Here is a 25,683-nt window from a genome sequence, read left to right as displayed (position 1 = left end):
CTTGGCAGTACATGTTAGTGAGATACTCTCCTAATCACCAGAAAAAATTTGGTTTCTCTCATTTGGAGATGGAGGCAGCTTTCCATCAGATCTATTTGATTACTTTAGTTTGATTTTGTTTGTCTGGTGTCTTCAGTTGAAGACACTCCAGCCATGACAATCTAAAAACAAGCATGGCATCTTTCTGTCTTAACAAATGCAGGTAAGATTACAAACAGAATCATCTGAAGCAAAGCCAAGATAAACAAATAACAATAGTGGCAGTGTGCAAGTGGGAGACAGAAATAATGAACACTTATCCTCAGTAGTTATCAGAGTTAAGGAGGCTGGAACATTTCCTTGTGTAGGAGATTCACCTGATACAGGGTTCTGTTAAATGTGTTCCCAGATATTTTGTCTTTTAACATTTGCTCTCATTGGCTGCATCCCTGTAAAATGTAAGCTTTACATTTTATTTTAACTGAGATGCTGTTAAAGTTATGTATGTGCTTTTTATTTTTTTAGCATGGTCGTGGTTTTATTTTCCTGTTTTGTTTCCCTTAAAGGAAAGGTCCTAATACATCATTCACCATCATACACTAGAGGGTTAAAATTTTGGAAACATTAATTACAACACCTTTCACTATTAGACAGGTAGGATCATCATCTTACACTCACCTGCAACGTCTTCCATAAAATATTGGCTTTATTCTGTTTCAGTGTTATTCTACTATTGGATATTCCCTTTCAAACCCTCATATAAACATACCTAACCCCCAGCACGGTCAGTCTTTGACTGCCTACAATGTGGATGACATTTAATGAACTTCCAGGAATTGTAGGCCATTATTCAACCACAACCACATCTGTAGCTGAAAGAACAGCACAGACCCTCTGAAACAAACTCAGAAACTCCTCTTACAAAAACTTTTACAGCACTGTTGTTGTTATTGGGTAACACTCAATGGAGCAATATTATATAAAAGAGCACTAATGTATTTACTGTCATTCCTGAGGTTTCATCTCACTGTCCTCCTTCCAAAAGTGTTCATAACACTGAGTTTCATGACTAAAAAGCCACCAAGAAACTCCAAGTACCATTCATGCTTTAACGAGTGAGTGAGCTAGTTCACACTGGTGGCTTTCCATTAGGGATGAGTGCTGCTCTGTCAGAACAACCAGCATAGAAATCCCTCCAAGTGTAACTTCACTGCAAGAGTCCTTAGCCCAGGATCTTTGACAGCTTGTCACCTACTTGAGACACTGTACTTCCCTTGTCTAGAAATAAAACTAAAGAGACTTTTCATAGAACAGAAGACAAAAGGACAGGCAGCCAATCAATAACATTGCTTAATAACTCACAGACCTGGGTCCCTGAAGGGTACAAAAGGCAATTCCAAAGTCAGCATGTGGTCACCCAGCACAAAGAACCCAGGAAACCTGATGACTCCCAAAGTGGCATCCTTTGTCCTCAGTTGCACCACAAGTAATCCTGGTTGGACTAGCCAGACATACACATCTTAGTCCTTGTTAAAATGCAGGTATGGAAAACAGGTATTAAAGACTGACTGAATGAAATTTGCAGGAGAGTAAGCATGACTGACTGAAATCAGTTTTGTTCAAAATAAAATCATCTTCCTCTTCTATACAATCTCAAATTTAGCTTTGCTATGTTCATTTTACATCAGTAGCTGCTCACAGATGATTTTTAAAAAAATTCAAGAAAACTTTAAAGTGTGTGCTTACAGAAGAATGTCAAAGGAGAGAGAGTTATTTAGGGAAGTGAGGACATGGCAGGCTTGCAATGGCTTGTCTTTTTGAGGCAATACTTTTTTCCTCTTTTGCCCAAGCACACTTACAATTTCTGCTGTTACACCAATAACTTCTTATTTCACAGTTCATAAAGAAGAAATAACTGTTAAAACAAGTTGGTTTCTCAAAACTAGCCCTGAGTATGAAATTACAGGAAATGTCCTAAACATTTGTGTGCAGTGACACATGCACTGCTCTACTAATATGAGCAACCTGAACAGAGAGAGAGCCAGGAAAATGAGTATTCCTGTTTACCTGTATTTGTGAGGCTTAGAAACCTGATTTCAAATATGGAACAGAAACTGCAAGGCTTAAAGCCCTGAAGATTTCAAGGCTTCTCAGAAAGTATTTTACATTGAATGGAAAGAAATCAATTGCAATAGTCAATGTTATTGTTACTACCAACAGCAGCAGTTTTAAAATGGTGGGGTATTTGGTACCAGTGACCAGTTCTTCTGTTTGTAGCCACTGGGTCATGCCAATGGTTATACTGCTAAATGCAAAGGATAAACTACTGCAGTATCATTTATAAAGATATTTGCTAAAAAAAAATTCCAAAGGGAAACATTTTTATAGGACAAAAGGTTTGACAGCAAAGTAGTGGGATGAGACTAAGACACACAACTTATAAATCATAGCACCTATCTTGCCAGTTTGCCCAGCTGAATGAATCACTACTACAGATACTAAGTTTTAGGGGAAAAAAAATGTTTAAAAAAAAGTGTTTAAGGTAAGCTGATAGAGTTCTGGATATTCTTGCTATGAAATTATTATGTTTTCAGGGACACAAAATGGATAGTATCAAAGCCATAACATGTGACCTACATATGCCCTTTCTCCTTTTTCACAGTTGCAAGTGGCTTCAGACTTTCAAAAGTAAATCCTGTCCAAAATAGTAAGCTTCTGCTGTTGAACCTGCCTCATGGTTCCAAGAGAGCTGCCACTATTCTCTTACAATGGGAAGCATTTATCTTCTTGTTAGGGAAGTTTCACTTGCCCAAAAGAAACAGACAAGGCAGTGAAACTCAACTCTCCAAAATGAAAATATAGGCTGATTTCTTTTCTTGGAAATAATCCTCAGGAAGTGCCTTTGTTTGATTGTCATGTTTCCAGTCTCTCCCCAAATCTTTTTCACTCTTACTCCAGACTAATAGATTGAGTCTAGTGTGGGACCTAAATGGATTATACTCTAATTTAGCCATAGTCATGCATTCCACACTGACCAAAACTTTCTTCCTGGAGGAACTCAAAGCAAGCACGGGCAGTGCTCATAGCTAAGCAAGATGCCAGGTCACTGGTAGTCAGAAATGTCTTCAGTCTGATTTGAAACTGAGCAAAGTTGTGTGGCTGTGAGTAAAGATGAGCTACAGAGGCAGCTCCAATGTACAATGCTGGGTTCTGCAGAACAGGTTTGGGTAGGTCAAGTTAATTCTATGCCAGTGACTAGGGAGAAAACCTCCTCCAAACCATGACACAGTGTTTGTAGCCGAGTATGCTGTGGGCAGGACCTGTTTCTTGGCACTCATATATTCCAAAGAATTCTCTTTCAGAGCCAGCATTAGACACAATTACCCACTGTGGAACACATAGTGACCTCCTAACTATCTCATTACAGCCCTTCTAAATCTGTAAGTGCCTGTCTGATCGCCCCTGCTGGAAGAAAACAGAATAAGGGAAGAGATGGAGATGCACAGTAGAGCTGCAGGAGAAAAGGGACAGTGGTGTGACAGAGCTGTGGAGAGCAACCACTGCTTCTGGGAGAGGTATTCCCTATGCCACAGTAGCTGCCCTCCTGGCAGGGTGTGCCCTGCTTGGCTGCAAGAGCAACCATCGGGACTTTCCAAAACTCTGACGCAAAAAACCCCGACGGATTTGCTGACTCCCCAGCAGCCTCTGTCCTGGCAGTTTCCTGCAGATTGCTGGAGTCTCAGCACTCCACTGCCAAGGGAGCTGGAGAATTGTGGAACTTTTCCTAAAACTTCCTAGTTATGCTAGTGTGCAGCGCTACCTGATTTCCTACTGAAAGAAGAGAAGGCCTAGCCTGGAGTCAAAGGCTCTGCTGACAGAGATGCAAGCACTTGGTCCCAGGTGAAGTCTTGCTTTAAATTCTCAGCACATATTCAGCATTGCCAAAATTCCATAGCTATTCTAGCAGTGCTGTTGCTGTGTCCAAGGTCACACAACAAACAAGATTTGGAGGCTGGAACAGTCACTTATTACACCAGCACTCACAACTGCAAAACATGGAAAAGCTAAAGGCACATTGTGATTTCTTACACAAGGTTTCTAACTGTTTTAGAGACTATTTTAAATTTCAGTGAAGTCATTGAAATACAGTGTTTATATATATGCTGATTCTTTGATTCTTGAGTATGTTGTTACTCACTATCTCCTCCCTTTTCTTCCTTGATTTGGTCCTTGATTCTCTTAAAACTTCCCTTTCCTTTATGCCACATCCTTTTTCTCTCTCTCATACTCATATCCCTCCCCTCCATCCCCAGGCCAGGCATTCCCCCAATACCTCCTTCTGATGAAATTTCCTCAGATTTCATTCTCCTCTTCCTCAGTTTTACTTGTCTTCCACTCAAATAAGTACCAAACCATCATTCTAGTTCTGTTTTCTCCATCTTTAGGTCACCTTTAGTTTCCTTCATTATTTTAATTTTCTCCTCTTGTAGGGGAATATTTCTTCCATGAATAAGATACTGGAATGTCTGGTTTTTTTATTCTTCCCCATAGCTTAACTTTCTATCTTTAATTTTTCTATTTCTCTTTTATCTCAAATTTATCAACTTTCATCTTCCTCTCCACTTCCAGCTTTGTTCCATCCCAATTCCCAATCTCCTTAATTCTGTTCCTTAGTCTTTCACAATTGTTTGGCACCTCTCTAATAACAATATTTTCTTCCATCTCAAGCAATTGTTTCCTTTGCCTTTCCATCTATTGCAGCATTTTCCTCGTGGTTACCAGCTTTCTGATATTTACAAACCCTGTGCCAGTTCATTTGATACACTCCAATCCTCTCCTTTAACATTATGGAATTCACACATCAGCTTGTTGTGCAACTTCTCTTCACCCGATTTCCAATACACTCATTTTATTCATCCACACAGCTAAATATCTTGTCCAGGCTTGTTATTTTATATCTTCTCCTGACATAATTCCTTTGTACAGGATGAACAAACGTTGTCTTGTGGGCTAAGCTGAGCAAGTGCTGAACTAACAAACAAAAATGGCATTGATAGAAAATAGATCACAAAATACTAAAAAAACATTGTCACCAATTGACTTATAGTGCATTTTCCTTACAGGATGATGTTTCAATTCTCTTTCATTTATACCACAAAAGCATACAGAAGAAACTGAATGAGTTTCAGAAAGTCATTCAAACTATGGTACCAGATTGAAAAGAGACTGGACAGTCGGACATTATATAATTTGGAGGAATATAATAACACAAGACATGATATTATAGAGAAATACAAAGTACTGAACAATAAAGTGAAGCAAAGCCTTGGGTACCTTTTAATCCTGACAATGTAAAAACCAGTGGATCTTAAATGAAGAAAGGGAATGTTTAGAACATTATTTACACAACTCATAATTAGCATGTGAAACACATTGCTCTAAGGTATGAAAAACCTATGAACTCTAATGGATTCTAAAAAGGAGGTGGCTTTTCTCTGCACACACACAAAAAAAACCACATGGCTATTTTCAGGTCAGTTCTGTAACTTCCCTCTTTTGGGAACAAGTGACCAAATGACTGAAGGTGGAACAGAATTTTCCTTCACAAGATAATGGAGAAATATTGCTGTGGGGTTTCCAGGCTTGTGAACTGGCTTGCACTGGACAGACACAGTGCTAACCTCCCTCTTTCTACACAAAATATTTTATCACTCCTTTGAAAGGAGCAGTTCTTAAGGTGAATGTGACATGCAGTCTGCAGGCTGGTGTGTCACATTAGTTGGGAAATTGGTGATGCTTCACCAGAGGACACAATGTGAAGTGTATTCACTGTGGGCAAGTCAGCACCAGCAATGGGGCAAAGCCAAGGCAAAGGAGCCTGGATCAGCTCTGGATGCAGAATGCTTCACTGCCCTGCTGAGGTGCTCACTACCCCATGCAGTTCAGCACTAGGTGCCTACAATAAGCAATGAGGGGGAAAGTGTCACTGTCACAGCTTTGACATCAAAATCAATGCCCCAAGGGCAGATCAACTGCATTCATTTGTTATCCCTGACAAATATGCATTCAGGCTATTCTTAATCTCCATGGAAAAAAAAATTAACATTTTGACAACCTACCCAGAGGGTCTAGCTAAACACTTTTCTTCACTGCAAACATTTTTATGTTTCAGTTCAGTGTCTTCAGTCAAAGACTGAAATTTTTAAGACCATGACTCCTCAGTTGGCCTCCTCTTTCTATAACCACTTTTCATCTTTTTCAAAAATAATCATATCTCTGCAGTTCTCTCTGTTTTACACTGATCCAGTGTGATCCTTCTATTTTTTTAAGCCTTTCATTCTCTGTAGTCTTGACATTATCCAGCTGAGATTAGCCCTGGGCTAATATAATGCTTCAGCTGAACAACATTAACAACAGAAAAGAGCATATTTAAAATGTCAATGCTCCAAGGCAGCTTTTAATGGCACTTCAGCCACTGCCATTCCAGTTTGATGGTGATCCATTGAAGCAATGCAGCATTTGTTTTTTTAACAAGAAGTTATGCAGTTAACTAATAGAAATCTTATGTAATCAGTGTTTCCAAAGTGTACTTATGAAAATACCCCGTGGGATCTTGTTGCAAATCCAAGTCAGCATGTGGTGATAGATGACACTTCTTTCTTCTCCTCTGATGGGCTCAGCTGACTTCTTGGCATGTCTTAGCTGGCTGTTATTCATCTAGATGCTGAGAAGTTCATCTCTTTCAGTGTTTTCCAGGAATTTGAATCAAACTAGTTGATGTCAACAGTAATTTCTCAGCTCTTTTTCATGCCTCTTGCCCCATTTTATACATAGATACTGTGCTTGCCCCTTTCTGATCTTATGAAATTTTCACCCTTCAAGTTCTTCAAGGTAAGCACTAACATTCCTGAGATTGCTTCAGTCTCTTCTCATCATTGTAGATAAGCAAGATGAAGTAATAATGAAGGGGCAAAATGCCTGTGTAAGTGTAAGGAAACAGAAGTTCCTGGATGTGGAGGGCAGAAGAAGAAAAAGACATCTGTGATCAATTTGTTAGCACTGACATGGAAAATGAAGGATTAGCCTGAAACAAAAAGAAATATTATGAAGCCATTCTGACAAATTCATTTTCTTTGCACCTATAGAATTTCCTGTATGTGCCAATGAAGATATTTTAACATTTACTGTCCTCTCTCTAGAGTCAGAAACCAGATGAGTAACCACGATCGAAACACAAATTGAGGTCATAATTTGTACTTGCCCCAAAATGAGTGTTTTATTTTATGGGGATGAAGTTTCTCTCCATGAAGGGAGAGTTACCACTCAAGATCCACTCATCAAAGCTATTAAATGCTCAGTGGTTTGTCAAGTTACTACTAGACATTCACAGCACTCATACCATTAGTATAATTCACAGAGACTCTAAGGAGGGGCTGAAACAAAAGCATTACTGTGGTGATCCCCAAAAAAGGACCAATGAGGCAAATGAAAAGTTCTGGGGTTTTTTTCCAGACTTATGAGTACACTCATAGGGAGGGGACCATATGAATTTGATTATGAATATACACTTTTATTGCATGAATACTCAACTTTGGATCATACTGGGAAGAGATATTAATTTATACTGACTCAAAAAACATCCCTTGCCGAGTGATGCATCACTGCATGTGAAATTCTGGATTCCAGGTATGCAATTAAATGCTCTGCTTTTCTAAGCATCTCATCAACCTTCTGGATAAATGGCCTGAATTGCACAAGTCCAATGTCTTAAAGCCCATGAGCTAATATAGGGTTACTAGGAAGTTTACATGACCACTGGTATGACTTACTTGTCTCACTCACCTAATGTGAATTATAATTGGTTTGAACATAAGGAGAGGCCTAAAGTTTTCCCTATAAATGCTGCAACACAGCCAGAGCTTCCAGTCTTATCATATAGGTCTACAGTTGCTCACAGCAATACAAAGTCCAAGGCACAGAGGAGCAAAGAAGCATGGCTGGTAAGTTAAAACAAAAAAAAAATCTTTTTGTTCATGTGGAATGGGAAAGTGAATAATGTACCGTGTGTTAGCTTTCTCTGTGGGGTTGTTTCGTGAAGGGCTCTGAACTGTTGAAGTACAAAACATTTTGAGAATTATGCACATGTTGTTTCAGTGTTTTTCTTTCCTGAATTTTACAAAAGACACAAACAAGCAAAATAAGAGAATCCATCCATTGCTGTACTGAAGTTAAATATTAAAAATATTATAAAATTGTAGAGTAAAAGAAGTTTTGGCAAACTGCAAACTTTATTTTAGCATGAAATTTAAGGAATCAAAGAGTAGGTCACGTATGAATGAGTCTTGTGTTAATGGAAATACTTATGCAAAGGATACACTACAGATTAAATTTCTTCCTGCAGGTCCAGAGCCAGAAATTCCATTTTAACTATTTTTTAAAATTAGTGTGAAAGGCAAAGGCACTTTAAGATGCAAACACACTTTAAGATGCAAACACAGCAAGCAGAAGTCCACCAGTGAAGTCTTAAGAGGAAGGAAATTAAACCAATACCTTTTAGTAAGATTGGACATGTACTCACTTAGGCTTGGCACTTGCTGGCACCTCTATAAAAATGTATGGAATCACAGAATAGTGTGAGTTGGAAGGGATATTTAAAAGCCATCTGCTCCAGCTCCCCTGCCATGAGCAGGGACATCTGCAACTAGATCAGGTTGCTCAGGGCCCCCTCCACCCTGACCTTGCATTTTTCCAGCAATGGGGCATTTACCACCTCCCTGAGCAACCTGTGCCAGTGCCTCCCCACCCTCTGTGTTAAAAACTTCTTTCTTGTATCTAATCTAATCAGAGTTCTTCAGTTTAAAGCCATTACCCATGTCCTATTGCAGCTGGACCTGCTAAAATTTTGTTCTAAATTTTCTTCTAGGTTTCCTTCATAAATACATAAAATGAGTCCTGAGTTTAAGATGATGTTACTTTACCAATTCTAGGCAGAGCACATGCTGTGCTGGCTTTATGTGACTTAGGCTTGCAAAGCTCAGGAAATTAATAAAAAACAACCATCCACAGATCAGGGGACTGAGTGCAGAAATTACAAGCATTGTTTTCCCCTCACGCAGTTTAAGAGAGGCACAGTTACCCCATTCTCACAGTTCTAGCAGAAATGATTGCACAAACTCTTAGAACACAAGTGTTTGTCCATGTATCTATTATTTTAAATAATTCCTATTATTGTTTGACTTTTTGCCAGCATCCCTCACAGGATCTGCTGTTTGCCTAGCCTGATGGTGGTTAATTAATGACTATCTCAGTGCAGCTGCTAAGTGTGATATCATCTATATGTTTACTTGTTTAGGAGCAGAACTGAGGCTAGGAGGGAACTGGGTCCATGCAATCGGCACAGGGCTGTAGATTTCTTCATAAATCTCCTCCTCTGAAAACAGTTTAAATGGCAAAACATAATTTAATAGGTGAAGCTGAAATATTTGGCTGAGTAGAAAAATCCTTCATTTTAACAAAAGAACTATGCAGTAAGGTGGACAGTTAAAACGTTCAATGGGAGAAAAAACACACAAACCAGTTGCTTCTGCATTGTAACACTTCCTTTTAAGCAATGATTTGCCAATAACTTAGAACATTTTAGCAGGGCTCTCTCTCAAAACTTCCCCTTGAAATTTCAGACAGCCATCTATCCTTCTCAATGGCAATTTTCTTACTGCATGAAACTCAAGAAGCATTTAATACAGCATTTAACAAACAAACAGATATTTGCTGATCAAGATCAGCACTTGCTTGTGAAATACCCAGGATCCAAGAAATACTCAAGCCCAGGCTAAGCTGGAGATGTCAGAACTGCACAAAGATGCTTCTCATGGTAGCATGCACAATTTTTTATGTAAAAATACTGTGATGGTTTGTGTACACTGAGCTGTTTTCACTCTTTCTCTTCCTCTCTCCCTACTCCTCCCATGCCCCTGACACACATCCTGTAGACAGACACACCTTTTTCCCCAGAAAATCTTTATGCATATGTGGGCCAGTCTCTAAAGAACCTGCTTCAACAGAATCCAGAAGGTGTTGCATAAAGAAAAGAGAAAACCACCTAAAAGGTTCCTATAAGTCTGCCTGATTTTTAAAGGACTTTGATAGTCTGCAGCACCACCATTGCTACTAAGGATTTAACAACTTGTAATCTCACACTGAAATAATTGTCTCAGCTTTTTTCTGTCACTTTTAAGCTTCATTACAATTAGGGCATGAGTTACACCTGCAAGCATCCTGTTTGTGCATTAGCATTGGGAGCGTCTGCCCGCAGAACGGGACAGGATTGGATTCTCAGAGACAGGAGCAGAGCAGGGCACTGATGGGAGCCTGCACAGGGCTGTTCTTGGATGATCAGTGTGCAGCAGTAACTGGAAGTTAAAACTCCCAAATAATATCTTTATTCCATTCCAATGGAAGACATAGGTGCATAACTGGGAGAGGTAGGGAAATCTATTTAAATCTCCTAGGCTGTACATAATGAGTGCTGTGTGACTGTGTGGGAGCTGTCAGGAGAGCCCAGCACAGGTTCATCCCAGCCTGTGCACTGGCAGTTTGGTTTATTCCTGTCTCCTGGTCCCATGGGAGTTTTTGAAGGTCACGTACCAGTGCATGTCACTATGATGTCACTGTCAGCCTCCCTTCTGAACAAGCCATCTCATCTAGAATGAGATCTCAGCAGGAGATCTGAGCCCAGCTAACAGGAAACCCTTCTTACACAGACAATTTGGAAGGTGATTGTGCCAAGTTCTGCTGTCTTCAAAGGATGTCTGCAGTCAGGGACTTCAGGAAGGCTTCAGGCTGCAGAAGGCTGCAAGCTTCCATTCCACATGCCCCTGCTATTAAGGCATGTGAGTGGAAGAGGGAGACAGAAAATGAGAATATGTCTTGGACAATCTGTCAGGCTCAGAAGAGATCTTGGCCAAATATTTTTCCATATGGACCTGACCATTCTCTGTATGGTGGTTGTAGACCTGAAAAAAAAGTGCTGATGTCAGTCAGTCCACACCAGTGTCCCAGGCATCCAGGTCTCTCCCTAGTGTGGGTCACAAATAAAGCAAGCTGTAGAAAACCACTTGAATTCCTGTATCTAGAATGGCAAGAGTGGGGATTACTGGTGGAATTTCTTGCTTAATTATTAAAAAATGGGATGTGATAAGAGATATAATAGCCCAGGCTTCTCAGGATACTGAATCACAGAATCAGAATCATTTAGGTTGAGAAAGACCTGTAAGATCATCAAGTCCACTGAGGCGGTCCCAGTGAGTCATGGCCACGTGCTTCCAGCATAATTCTGTAGGGATGTGTTAAAGAAGAGCTCTGCTCAGAGAGAATATAAGAGCAGATAGGCTATTATAGGTACTAATTTCCCATCCTGAACAAAAGCACAATTAATAATAGGTGACATTTCATAAAATTCAAGTATCACCGAGGATTCACAGAGAGTTGGTGTGAAAGAAAGCATTGGAAAGAAGGAAGAAAGAGTTTACTGGGGGGAATTTGTCTGTTAACAAATATGTCCTTTGCTGTTCAGTGCTGAAACTCTTAGTCCTATATGTTCATTTCTTTAACAGTTACTGAGGTGAGGGGAAAAATCTGAGTATTACTGGAAAAGGATGTTATGAATCATATGACTGGACCAGTCAGCAAAAGATGATTCTGATATAACTTCTTCTGGATATATGAAACAATATGCTAAGGTGATTCACAGCTTCAATTTTCTGAGGTCCAAAAGAGTCTTCTCTTGCTATCCACAGAGTTTCAAGCACCTGTCTGTGCAGTCCCTACATTTACAGCCACCATTCAAGCTCTGCAAACCCTCCTTGGCCAGGAAGCTGCCTGGCTCAGATGCATTGTGCTTGACTGACTGCATGTTCTGACTAGTGCTAATATTTCTTATTAATTTAACTCTCATTCTCAACCTTTGCCCATAATCTTTAATCCAAAGGTCCAGGATGTATCATACATCTGTTTTACAAACAAAGCACACCAGAGGCCTGCAAGGCAACTTAGGCAGAGCTGGGAATAAACACCAGAAGCTCACACAACAGCCACAACTTGTTCTTCCTGACATATTGTCTGCCAGCATAAATGGACTGTTGTTCTTTCTCTTTCAACAGTAACTAACCTTCCTATCAAAGAAAAATGGTTTGCTGTGTCCAGAATAGGCTGAAATCCTAAATTTATTCTGAATTTTTTTTGTTTGACATTTAACAATATTTAAAAATATGGATAGGAGAGTATGTCTTAACATCAAAAAACTCTGACCAAATTCCAAGATATTTTAAATATAAGAATCAGTATTATCACTTTAAAATCACAGTTGGGCTTATAGTTATAAAATTATGGTCACTTTAAGATTAATATAATTAATGAACAGAGAGTCAAAGTAGCAGCCTGAATTATAGCAAGTTAAAAACTTTAACAAACTCTAACTATTTATAAGAAACATTAATAAAACCTGTCTATGTATATGAAACGGGTTTAGCAAGTTCCAATTCTCGATTTTCCAAACATGATCCAAACCAGAAAACAGAACAATTTGGCTACTAAATACTGAGCCTAGCCAACTAAAATGATGAATTTGGGAATGTGCCAATCCAGCATGATGAGTATCACTGAGAGGCATCTGTAAGATGTGCATTGAGTTCATCAAAGTTTACAGGTAGTTTCATGAAAGTATCAGAATTAGTGTATCTCCTTCTTAACACAAAGTGTAGCCACCTGCAAAGCATAAGCAAAATTCACTCTCCTTGAAGTTAAGTGGAAGATTTTTGTGCATAAATTGGCTTAGCATGGTCAGAGGTGTCTTATGAAAAATAGTAGATCACCAGCTGAAAGCAGTGATACATATTTTATCACAAATCACAAATATACACAATATACAAGTCACTGTAGTGCATCCTGCAAATATGACATGGAGTGCTTGTCTATTGAACAGGGTTAAACAGCAATTATGTGATAAATGAAAAATTGGTTCTTTAAATTTGGCCCAGATTGGAACTGGGGCAGAGACAGCAGCTTGGTCATTGTTTTGTAATTACTACAATGCAGGAAGAGGAAAAAAAGCAGCTCCAAAACAATAGATTTAGGGATTAATTTAAAGAGAAAGTCCCTGTAAATACTGCTCATGACGTATTTAAAATTATTTTGCAAGGAGTTATGCTATCCCTAGAACTTTAGCATTATAACAGAAAGAAAAGCAGCTAAATGCTGAAGTTCTTGTAACTTTAAATAAATTAAGAAAGTCTTAACGAGTGGCCAGACTGTTAGGAATTACTATTGGCCAAGCTTCAGATGTTAAGTTGCAAGGAAACAAGATGAGGACGTGAGACTGAGAGAGGGAAAAAGAAATGAATGAAAAATGAATCCTCAAACCGTGCTGGTCTGCTCAAGGCTGGGGGCAAAGACAGCTACTCATGCTCCACCTCCAGAAGAAATATTGCAAACAGACTTTAGAGAAGTGAAAGGCAGCAGTCACTCCTTGAGGCAGCAGAAGTAGAGGAGGCTGTTCAGAGGAAGCTCCAGCAGCTGCAGAGGACACATTGATCAGATATGGGCCAAGGTGAGCCAGGGGAAAGCCCATCCTGTGATGCTCTTTGTTACTTTCCCACATCCATACTTGGTGTTCAGCTCTGTAATGGACACTGAGAAGTCACTACTTCTCTAAGGAGTTTTGATCCAAGAAAAAAATAGTAAGAGAAAATTCTTCCATCAAAAGTCAGGAGAAGGTTTTCCACAGGAATTGTATTTTTTCACTTATTGTGTGCATGGGCAAAGCAAGCTTACCAGAATGAGATTTGGCAGTACAGGTGTGTTTACTGATATTAAAATGTTGTATTTTGCAAATAGGAAGGGAAAATCTGCAGCAATTTGAAGCTGTCAGAAATGTGCAAATGACAGACTGGCAGATCTGATATAAGAGAAAGAAGAAAACAGAACTTTGGGAATGTATCATTGCAAAGGCTGAAGAAGGCTACAATGAGCAGAGAAGGCTGAAGCTAAGACAAAGAGGATACAAAAATTGGGAGGGTTTGGGTTTTTTTTGGCAGTTTCTTTGTTGCTGTGGTGGATTGTCTGCTCACATGCTAATATTTATAGATATAAATTACTAAACAGACCAATTTAATAATTGGTATAAATGCTTTCATGTTGCTTTTCCACCTCCTGCCTTTCTAAAGGCAAAACTCCCTGAGCCCTCAGCTCATTCTACAATGGATATGCTTCACTGCTAAGTTTCTGAGGATTTTTTTAATAGTAGGTATGTTCCTGAAATAATCATTTGTGCTTCTCACCTCAATACTGTAAAAAAACCATGTTCCTCTACATTTGGACTAACTGCATTGCTAAAACTACCAACATAGTTATTTCAAGGCTTGTCTAAACTTGATAAATTTAAGATCATGCTGTAAAAAAGTCTTTACATTAAGAAATCTGGTTGAACATAGGATAATGATTTTTTTACTCAATAATGGCACGGGGTAACAATTTTCCACTCCTAAGCACCACACTCTTACTCTTTCCTATTCTCCCTCTTTGCAGAGGAAGAAAAAAATCTTTTTCTTCTGCACTTATGCACTTCATTTAAACTATCTCCTACTGGAAATCTTTCCATAGGCTCTGGTGATGTCAGATCCAAGCCAATCTTGGATGTTTATTCTCTGACCCATGACTGAAGCCACAGGTCTCATGCAGGAGCATTCCACAGCATATTTTAGGAGTATTCTCTCTCAAATTCTGCCTTCTCTCCCACTGCCAAATGACAGCCCAGTGTCCACCAACATATTCCTGTTAGGTGCTTCCAACAGTGGCAGCTGTGTGACACAAAATTGGGCTAGAGACCACATCAAGGCTTAAAATACACAAGCGTTTTTCAGCTCAGTCAGGTTTCTTTATTTCTCATTCAGAGGCAGCAAGGCTGTGCCTCTGTTAGGGTGACACCATCTCAGAATGGTAGAATTAATTGAGTTCAGCCAGATTTTTATCTGAGTAACTCACAAATATTCAGTTCTTTCAGATTTCTCTCCTCTTAGGTGCCCTTCTGATTTTTCCTCAGTACAGGATATACTACTGCTTCTATATTTAATTATGCAGATAACCTCTAACAGCCTTTGCAAGATGAAGTCTCTTAAAAAAAATGCTCGCATATAAATTATTTCTAACTTTGGTGGAAGCCTCACATGGCTACCAGTTACCTGTAGAAAGTAATAAGCAATTCTTCAGAGTGTGTTTGTGCTCCTTCCTCTTTGGATGTACCCTCAAGCTTTTTTGCTCTTCTCATTTTTTTCATAGCTGCAACGCAGCCAAGTACCAACTGGCATCTGAAAGAAAATGCAAGAGAACACCACACAAGTAAATTTTCTAGTGAAGAACTGATTGTGAGGAGAGGACAGGCCTTCACTATCACCTTCAATGGAACAGAACGGCCTGAGCAAAACTTAATATTCATTACAGAAACAGGTATGGCCCCCAGGTTCCTTCACAGAGAGAGTAATGCTGCCCCAGGACATTATTCTGGCCCAATATGCACTACAGAGCAGCAAGAGAATAGAGCCAATGTGCTCATTCACAAAGCCATGGAGCTGTGTGAGGTGTTTGATGTGTTACTCCCACCTCAGCCAGCAGCCACAGCTTCCTTCAGCTGCCAATATACGGCACAAATTCACCTGAGGGGAGGGTTGGGAGGGTTACATCCCTGCTGGATGTTGATGACTAAATTGCTATTTCAGCATGACATGGGGAAAAAAATGTTATTTGTTTTTCTTGAAAGGTCCAAAACCCTCAAAGGCAACCAAGACCCTGGCCACATTTGATATCTCCAGCACAGTGAGCAAGGAGGGCTGGAGTGCAGTTCTGCAGTCCAGCAGTTCCAGCTCTGTGAGCATCTCCATTTCCAGCCCACAGAATGCTGTCATTGGACGCTACAGGCTGAGTGTTCAAAGTGGCACCTCCTCTCCAGCAAGTCTTGGCACTTTTGTTTTGCTTTTTAACCCTTGGTCTTCAGGTATGAATATGTCGAATTTCCTCTAAAGACCTAAGTTGCTTTTAGCCTCATTAATATTTGCAGCTTCTCCATTTGATCAATACTGTAATATAGCAGCTGAAAATTGACAACATAATGTATCAGTGACCTAAAAAGGTGTCTAACAACTTCTTAGGATCTCTGGTGCACCAAATCAGCTCTGTAGCATGTACATCCTGGAGAGCTCATTGCTCTTAAAGATAAGGTTCTGCTTTTGACAAAGCTTCCCTACTTCTGCACGAGTTTAGAATAGTGTATCTGGCATCTGTAGAACCAAGAAAAGAGTAATATTTACTATTTTCTCGGATTTGGCAGTGTCATACCTCTGTCTTCACCCAGACACCTCCCTCCCCTTTCTCTAATTGCAGAAGATCCTGAGTTTCAAGATCTGTTTACAGCAGCAAGAACAGTAAAGGGTGGAGATCTGCAAGCACCCTTATAGATGGAGAGCAAGACTCCTGAGGTTTTGTTTTGTTTTGCCTGCCATATTTATACATCTCTCTGTTTTTGGTTTCTCAGGTGATGATGTGTTCATGCCTAACAATGCTGAGTGTGAGGAATATGTGCTAGAAGAGTTTGGCATCATTTTTGCAGGCAATAAAAACCATATCAACAGCTTTGGATGGAACTTTGGCCAGGTAAATGTAGCACTGAAAAACCAGACATTGTTTTTACATGAACTGGGTCATTTGCTTTTTCCAGTTCATTGCATACATCTCTGAAGAGCAAGACTCTGGTGTTGCAATCAGCACTTGTGCCAAGCCCTGTTTCACTGATCAATATGAGGATTTATAAATTACTAGTCCCTGTTCTGCCTTGGAAGAGCAGCCAGCAGAGACATTCATATTTTTACTAACACTACAGAGCCTTACCTTAGTAAAGCACTATAGAAATGCTGAGAGGCCTCAAGCCCACAGATTCCAAGTTTTGAAAAGTTCTGTGAGTTCTGATCATTGGAGTTTGTTGTGGCCAAATTTTTATATGGCAACCCCTGGCTGAGCTCTGCAGCCAATCAATAGGTGATTAAAAAACCCCATGCAACACTGATATGGCTCTCTGCATCTTGATTTTTAGCAATCTGTGTTTCCAAAACACTGATTTATTTCTGTACCACAGTTTCAAGGAGACATCCTCAGTATTTGCCTATCCATCCTGGACAGAAGCTTGTACTACCGCCAGGATCCTGTCACGGATGTGTCTCACCGACACGACCCCAGGTACCTGGGCCGTGTCCTCAGTGCCATGGTAAGCAGCACGTTCCAAAACTGCAAATTACTAAGTGTCCTTTAAAAGCAGACAGTGAAAGTAAATATGAAGCCATTTCACAGAGAATTTCAGGCCACTGTATGCACCAGACAATATGGTGGTGAAATATGGGCTACATGGTCATTTGATCTGAGCCTGCCAGATTTATCTCCTCTGGATAGTTCTGATGCTTATCACTTTGATATCCAGCAGTCAAACTGAAAGTGTGAGACAGGGGTGGTTGAGAGACCAGCTCTCTGGAGGACTTTAGTCCAATCCCCCATTTGAAGTAGAACTGGGTACTAGATCAGCTCAGCCATGGATTTGCCAGGCTGCTTTGAAACTCTCCAAGGAAGGAGGTTTTGTGGCTTCTGTGGGTGACCAATCCAGAGCTGCCCCACCCTCCAAATGAGGAATTTGAGGAATATCTTTTGTCAAATAGGATTTTCCCAAGCTACAGCCTTCTGCTGCTACGTCTTGGTATATAAAAGAAAAAGGCTAGTTAGAACACACATTTAAATGGTTGTAAGCTGGTTTCACATTCTCCCCACCCTCCTTAACCAGACGGAGCTAAGCCAGTGTTCTCAACTTCTCCCTGTAGATTGAGTGCTGCAGGACCCTTGACCATCTTGCAGCCCTCCCTCCTGGGTCCTCTTTGGTGTCTCAACATCCCCTTGAACAAACCCAAAACTAGAGACAGGACTCCTGTAACAGCCTTGCCAGGGATAATTAAAGAGGGTTAACAACCTCCCCTTGTCACACTTGTCCCAGTGCAGCCCACTGTGAGCTTTCCCTTTTTGATGAGAGAGCACTGATGGCTCAAATTCAATATGACATTTGCTGTAACTCCCAGGGCCCTTTCAGACAGGTTGTAAACTCTTAATTTACCTCATCATAAATTTAGTGAATATCTTCTCAGGTCAACGCCAATGATGACCAAGGGGTGGTGCTAGGAAACTGGAGTGGAAAATACGAGGGTGGTAAAAATCCCACCAGCTGGACAGGAAGTGGTGAAATCCTGCAAAGCTGGAAGAAATCAGGATTCAAACCTGTAAAATATGGACAGTGTTGGGTTTTTGCAGCAGTATTGACTACAGGTATGTTGTATGTCACACACATGACTGACATTGCACATTATTAGTGCTATTAAAAGAAGCACTAATAATCCTTCCTATATGGAAGCCTTTAAAGACATTACTATGCTATATGAAACCTGCAGGAAAGTTGCTTTCTGACTGTGGTTTTCTCTTCACTCTTTAGTGCTTAGATGCCTGGGGATTCCCACCCGTACAATTACAAACTTCAGTTCTGCCCATGATGCAGATGGAAATCTCCGTGTGGATGAGTATTATGATGCAGATGGAAATCATTTGGAGAGGGGAGCTGACAGTGTGTGGTAAGGCTCAATATTTAATAGTAGAGCTTACAATGCCTATAGTGTCTCCAGGTGCAGTGCATGCATTCTAATGACAAATGCTTTATCTTCTTAAAATTGCCTTAAGAACTACTACACACAGAGAGAAGACCAATAGAAAATATTAAAAAATAATACTACAAGACTTGGTGTCTTGTAGTATTATTTTTGTGTGACTTGAGAAAGTGTGACTCTCAAGAGTGATGTGAGAAAGTCACTCTTTCTCAGTTAAACAAAAAATTGTGACACTAATTACAACAGCTAATTGAAGCCAGGGCAGGCAAAATTACACTTATGATGCCACAGATGACTGAAAAATTGCAATATTGCCCTGGATGTATCAAACAGTGGGGACTTAACCTAGTTTGAAACTATTCTTCAAAACCAATTCATGTTAAACTGTAAGATTGCAACAGAACCAATGCAGTGGCATCATTTGCAGTGAAATTAATGTAACTACTGCCTTTATTAAGCAACAAATGCAGTTCAAACACGTTTGCCTTCAGCAAAGAGCAGAAGTAGTCCCTCAGTTTTTGTCTTGTTTACTCCCCTTCTTGTTCTGGACCCTTTCTATCTGCAAGTGACATGTATAACTGCAGCAGAAGGAAACCTAAACCTGAAACTAAGGAAGTGCATGGGCTCAAAGCTTTTGGAGAAGAATGGGCTCAAGGCATTTTGTATAACGTCACAAATTTGTTTTCTGCCCTTGAACCTGTATATTTATTCCACAATGCAATTTTAAGCACCTTTCTAGTTAAAGTAGTGAGGATAAGGGTACAAGTGGTGAGTATCAGATAAGAGCTGTACAAATAAAGGCATTTAATCCATGTAACTAAGATGGCTAATTAAAGGAGGTGGACAGGAATCCATAAATACGTACTAGTAGCTCACTTTGTTCATTCTTGCACACAGGAATTTCCATGTCTGGAATGAAAGCTGGTTTACACGAAATGACTTGGGCCCCTCATACAGTGGGTGGCAAATTCTGGATGCAACTCCCCAAGAAGAAAGTGGAGGTACATAAATTTTATTTCAGGAATAATGTTGAAAATTTACAAAGTCAGTTGCTTTTAGAGAGAAGGCAAAAAGAGTAAAATAATTGTAAAAACAATTTGTCAACCTGCTCAGAAATAGTTGCAGAAGAAAATACTTCATTGGTTGCATTAGAAAAACTTCAGATCATCTGTGGATGTCAAGAAAGAAACCAGAATGCCAGGAGCAGATTTTACAGGAATTCCTATATTTCCAATGCAGGCATCAAATGCTATTGAAAGTTAAGGCATAATACAAATCAAGTGTACTTTCAGAATAAACACAAGATATATTGATGACTGAGGGTTTAATTGGATGAAAGGGCTTGAATGGGACAGCAGCACTGGGCAATTCAGGAGTCAGTGATAAATATCTGTCTAATAATCTGCTTACTGTCAAAGATCATGCTGAAATTCCTTTTCCTTGCTGCTGTAGGAATTTATCAGTGTGGTCCAGCCTCACGGCACGCCATCAAAGAAGGAGAAGTTGATCTGGACTACGATGGCCCATTCGTGTTTGCAGAAGTGAATGCAGACTGTATGTACTGGAATTATGACTCTGCAACTGGAAAAAAAACTTTGATATTCTCTAAGTCTACAGAAATTGGTGACTCCATCAGTACAAAGGCAGTTGGCAGAGATGATCGTGTAGATGTCACCAGGGATTATAAATATGAGGAGGGTAAGTAAAACCACATAGCTGCTCCATTCCCAAAAATATGTAAGCTTTCACTTAGTGCATTTATGAAATAGAAGTAAAATTTATACTTGATTTATTCAGTTCCTACATAAAAGGGGAGAAAAGGTACTGAGACAAAAAAAACAACTGCCTTGCCCCTTCTGATATGGAGTTGCTTTGTGGGACATAAATAAGTCAAGTCCGAATATCTCCAAGTAAAACACTCACTGTTCCATTTGCCTATTGCTGGCATGCACTGTCTGCCTCTGCTTAGTGAGCATTAGGCTACAGCCCAGTTATTTGTCTACAGGATTAAAGGCCTGTTGCAGAAACCTGAGCTAAATCAGCACTTAGGCCCAGGAAAAGCAACTTTTTCAAAGGGTGCAAGAGCACAGCACCTTCTCAGTCCATCAGGTCTGATCACCTCCACGTTATGCTTCTCTTTTTCCTTTGCTCATGAGCAGCTTCTGCTTTTCCTGTAAAACTGTCATTACCTCAATCCAGGAGCCTTCTCCCCTCCTGTGGAAAAGGGGAGTGAGGTGGATAGTTGGCTGCCAACCAGACTTAACCCACCACTCAGTGCCATCAGCCTTCCCCAACATCTGGGGTTTTCTCTGTGCTAGCAGATAAGAATTCACATTTCTAAATGTTATAGCCATAAAAAGGGATAGAAATGGGAAAAGAGAAACTTTAGACTTAAGATTTTATGTTTAAAAAAATGTTATTAGAAGCACAGTGATGTTACTGACTGCAGATCCAGAAAATGAGGTATGGCTGTGGGAAACAGAGTTTTAGTGTGCTTAGTTTAAGCACAGACACTATGTCCTGGCTAGTTTGTGTCTAGCAGTCATGTGAAATAAGAGATGAATGTTAACTGTTGAGAATAATTTTCATGGTTCTCCCTGACAGGCTCTGCAAAAGAAAGAGATATTTTTAAAAAAGCCCGTAAGAAGCTGGGACTTGAGGATAAATTTGATCCTACAGCACCAAAACTGAAGGAAATTGAACAGAAGCCTGACATCTCAGGAAAATTCAAGGTGGCTGGCTCTTTAGAAGTTGGCAAAGATCTCAACCTACTTCTGGTTCTTGAAAATTTACAATCTGATGCTAAGACTGTAAATGTAAATATGACTGCATGGAGCACTCTGTATACTAGAAGACGAGTTAATCAGATCTGGAAGGACTCCATATCTGTCACTCTGGCCCCAAAGGAAGGTAAATTTTCAAATACCTTTTAATCATAATGGTTTTATCAGTAAATGGGAGTTGGAGGCTGGTCAGATTGGGGGAAAAAGTTCTAACAAACTTCAATCCTAAATCCCTACCTGAAAAAGGCTGAGAAAAATATTACATTACACATACACATACAAGGCATGTTTCACACTATCATTTCCCCAGGTCTTTTCACATTTTGGAAAACGTTACTATTAGGAGCCTGGGATAACAGATATGCCAGCATCCAATGTGAGGTGAAAGATCATTGAATCACAACTGATACTGTCTTGTAGTAATCTTAGGCCTCAAGTCATGAGCAATAAGCAGAAATAATAATTCATTTCTTTAATATGTAATTTAACTTTTGGAAAGGCACCAGTAAACTCCTTGCACTCCAACTGTTGCATCTTGCAATAGGGGAAACACAAGCCAGGCAATACAGTAGTAGTGAATGGAGAAGGGATAACATTGAAGAAATCACTGTCTATCTAAAGCAAACTGATAGATTTGCATGAATTAATTTTGGCAGTGATGGCTGAAGGCCCTCCATAAAAGGAAAATACTAATGTTAGATATGAAGCTCTGTGGACTTATAAAATTGCCTACCAATTCTTTCTTCTTTTTTTTTTCCTTTCAGAAAAACAATTTCCCATTAAGATAAAGTATCCTGAATACCAGCAGCAGTTAACTACAGACAAAACAATCCAGGTCACAGCTTTATGTCATGTAGAAGATGGGATTCAAGTGCTTGTGAAAAGAAACATCACCCTGGACAATCCTGGCATTGACATACAGGTAAATGCCCTTTGCTGTAACTGTAGTGGCTGAGAAAAGGGAAAGTGACAACCTGGCCTCACAAGCATTTTCTTTGCACAGGTCCTTGGTGAAGCAAAAGTGAATAAAGAGGTGGTTGTGGAAGTGGCATTTACCAACCCTATCGACACGGAGGTGAAGGACTGCGTGCTGCAGGTGGAGGGCAGTGACCTGCTCCAAGGAGTCCTGGAGTTAAGGTGAGTACAGGAAATGTCTCCCTTCTGCTCTCAAAGATACACAAGACAGAATGTGGACATGGATGAGCTGGAGCTGAACTGTGGGATGAGACATCATCTTCTTCTTGCTGTAACCTGGGAGGCCACTCAGTGTAACATCTCATCACAAAGCACACAGTGATGAACCAGCTCTTCATCTAGGCTGGGCTCTGGCTCCATGGTTTGGGAGGTCAAATAATTGCTCTCATAATTGGACAGAACTTGTTTTCCTGCCTATCTAGCAGGACCACACATTTCCAGAAAAAAAATGCATGCTTACCCAAGCTGTAAATGTTGCTGAGGCTGTCTATCCTGCTATAGGCTAGATGGGTTGCACCTTCCTGCTCTGATCAAAGGCCAACCATAGGATACACAACTATTTCTGTCCATACTTACCTAAATTACAACATATATCAACTAGGATATTTTTTTCACTTTATTAAATGGACTGCAGGTGCCAATCTGGGTGCACAGCATTGTAAACAAATTGTATTTGTATAGAAATACATGTAAAAAGCAGATACAGGAGTGTCTCAGCTTTAGGAACAAAAATTAGTACTGCTTAGACACAGGTTGTGATCTCAAAGGGTGGGACCTCTTAAAAGCACAAACTCAGATCTGCTCCATGCTCAGCTTTTCCAGACACAGCAGAACACAGTTTGAGGAGGATAGTTTTTCCAGAACAGACTAAACCATGACAAGCAGCCTTTTCCAAAATGAAGAAGCTACAGGCACACTAAATTTCAAGCTCTGCTTTCAGAACTGTACAAAATAATTATCTTAGGAAATTAATAAACAGAATCAAAAAATTATTTGATGATGTTGAGGTAGTGATTGAGAAGACTGGAATAAAATATCTTTTTTTAACTACAGATCCCAGTTCCCTGTTATCTACTTTGGTGATTTTGCATCTTTTTTCTGCCCTTTTGCCTTCAGTATTTCATAATTGAAACAGAAAGATTAAATTTTCAGACTGTCTCTCATTTTATACAAACATGAAATTGCACAAAAATTTCAACATATCCTCATAAATGCAGTTATTTCTGGAAAATACCTGGAATATAGGAACATGCTCTTTAGCTGAATACACGGACAAACACAAACAAACAAACAAACAAACAAACAAACAAACAAACAAACACAGTAACTTAACACTGCCATTTGCACTTGAGCAATTAGGAATGGTTCATCCCATCATTTATAAGCTCTCCTGAGGGAATTTACCAACCTTGTGTTGTCTATCCCATACAATTTTATCCTCAGGCAAGACAAGACAATATGTCAGGGTAAGGGATAAACATTAACAAGTTTCCAAGAGTTACAAAACACACTGGTGTAAAACATTTTAATTTCCATTCAGAATTTCCTGCTTTGTAAACACTGAGGTTTTCTTGGTGCTATAACCCATTTTTAACCCATAATTCAAGAGTTGATATTAACATTCTTCATGGTCTCAGATTATTCTTTTGCAATGATTCAGTCATGTCTGTTCTGCATGAAATCTTATCTGACATATTATTATGTCCCCCTTTGTGGGCTTATCTGGGTTATTGCATAATGAATTTGTGAGAGCCTTTAATGTTTGGATTTGGGTCTTTAAATACTCATCAGATAGCCAAGCCATGTGTGGTCTTTTCATGGACATCTTACTTTGAAGTGATAAGAGTTCTTACTCCAGATGGAAGATGATTAGTGAAGAAACTGAAGTATGATGCATAAGCCTATTTTCAACTTATATTTTCCCTCTGTTTCCTTTTTTTAGCATACCACCACTGAAAGCTAGTGAGAAGTCCAGTACCAAGTTTAAACTTATCCCTTCTGAGGCGGGTCCCAAACATCTACTTGTTAATTTCTCCTGTGATAAATTTCCAGATATCAAGACCTTTAAGATGGTAAATGTGATTAACTAACATGAAGGTATACAAGGAAAGGTCTGTGTGTGTGTATAAACTGAACAAAATGTGATAACAAACCTTGTATAGAAAACAATGTGACAATTAGCAAAACAAATCTTCACTTCCTCTGATAAAGGGTCACAAACATCACATCATTGCAATTTACATTGTAATTTTAAATAAACTGAGGAATGGTTGATTGTTCATTCATTGTTATTAAAAAAAACATGTTATTAAAAAAAAACATTTTACCTTCTACTTAGAGACTCTTTGACTTATGTCTTTATTTGGAATTAACTCCTCCTGTCTCCAGATGCCTCTGCACACACATTCATAAACTCATTGTTACATATTGAAAGTCTTATCCAATGGACTTCCAAAGCAATGTTTCTCCTTACTGGAACTGTGATACTACAACATAGTAAGGATGACTTGCACAATTTATGTCATTTAGCTTTGTCTTCTTTGCTACAAACTCTGTCCTGACTTTTTTTTTTTTTAATTTTTTTTTTTTTTTTTTTTTTTTTTTTTAATTTTTTTTTTTTTTTTTTTTTGTAAATCACAGTGACCAAATGAGGCATAGGAAATGTTCAACAGGAGTTTGGGTGGTGTCCAGTTTGAGATCCATTCAGCAAATGCATTGGGGTAATTGCCCAGCTCAATGTACATATTTTAGCATGTTGATATATTGCACTTACTGAAAGTCTTCTTTGGGAATAAAAGACAGGGTAGTCTTAAGTGTTAGGGTATTTTGACTTGAGAAAAGTTAGGAATTCTTCACTATAGAGTATGAGTCAGGAAGTCATCTCTCAGATTCGAGTTTAGAAAAGCAAACTTCAACCCTTTATGGGAGGACTGGTACAGGCTAAATGATGGGTTCCAGTGGAGTAGGTGTAGCCCAGTGAGTGACTTGATTTATGGGCAATAACTGCAACAATAAGTCAAGCTCTGACTAAAAATTACTGTGTAGGTAAAGTGGATGGAAAGCCAAGCTGCTGCTCTGGCACTGTGGGGCCAGGAAGAAATAGAATCTTAACTCTGTGCCCCAACTTCCCCTACATTAAACAGGGTACTCTGGCTTCTCACTGTTGAGGAGCCCAGGCTCAGATTGGTTGTGAAGTTCTTCTGTTCTTGTAG

At 39.5% G+C, this 25,683-nt stretch overlaps 1 protein-coding gene across 1 annotated transcript; it reads left to right on the top strand.

The window, feature by feature from the left end:
- Nucleotides 1-1,386: 1,386 nt before the first annotated feature.
- LOC130261519 (protein-glutamine gamma-glutamyltransferase E-like) lies at nt 1,387-24,810 on the top strand. Its single transcript, XM_056507828.1, has 14 exons — nt 1,387-1,465; nt 3,489-3,554; nt 15,310-15,477; nt 15,788-16,021; nt 16,559-16,677; nt 17,156-17,284; nt 18,204-18,381; nt 18,545-18,680; nt 19,611-19,714; nt 20,166-20,411; nt 21,318-21,623; nt 22,261-22,418; nt 22,500-22,633; nt 24,414-24,810. The coding sequence occupies exons 1-14, from the start codon at nt 1,387-1,389 to the stop codon at nt 24,559-24,561; spliced, it is 2,205 nt and encodes a 734-aa protein (XP_056363803.1). The 3' UTR covers nt 24,562-24,810.
- The last annotated feature ends 873 nt before the right edge of the window (nt 24,811-25,683 follow it).

The sequence above is a fragment of the Oenanthe melanoleuca genome, chromosome 20 (genome assembly GCF_029582105.1).
Source record: "Oenanthe melanoleuca isolate GR-GAL-2019-014 chromosome 20, OMel1.0, whole genome shotgun sequence".
NCBI lineage: Eukaryota > Metazoa > Chordata > Aves > Passeriformes > Muscicapidae > Oenanthe > Oenanthe melanoleuca.
This window is presented reverse-complemented; position numbering and strand designations above follow the sequence as displayed.

Bases quoted from the DNA above. Each gene is read 5' to 3' on its own strand.
- LOC130261519 (XM_056507828.1), top strand. From the start codon at position 1,387: ATGTGGTCACCCAGCACAAAGAACCCAGGAAACCTGATGACTCCCAAA. The intron at 1,466-3,488 runs GTAATCCTGGTT...GATGCACAGTAG, and splicing joins TGTCCTCAGTTGCACCACAA to AGCTGCAGGAGAAAAGGGAC. The intron at 20,412-21,317 runs GTAAGTAAAACC...TCTCCCTGACAG, and splicing joins GGATTATAAATATGAGGAGG to GCTCTGCAAAAGAAAGAGAT.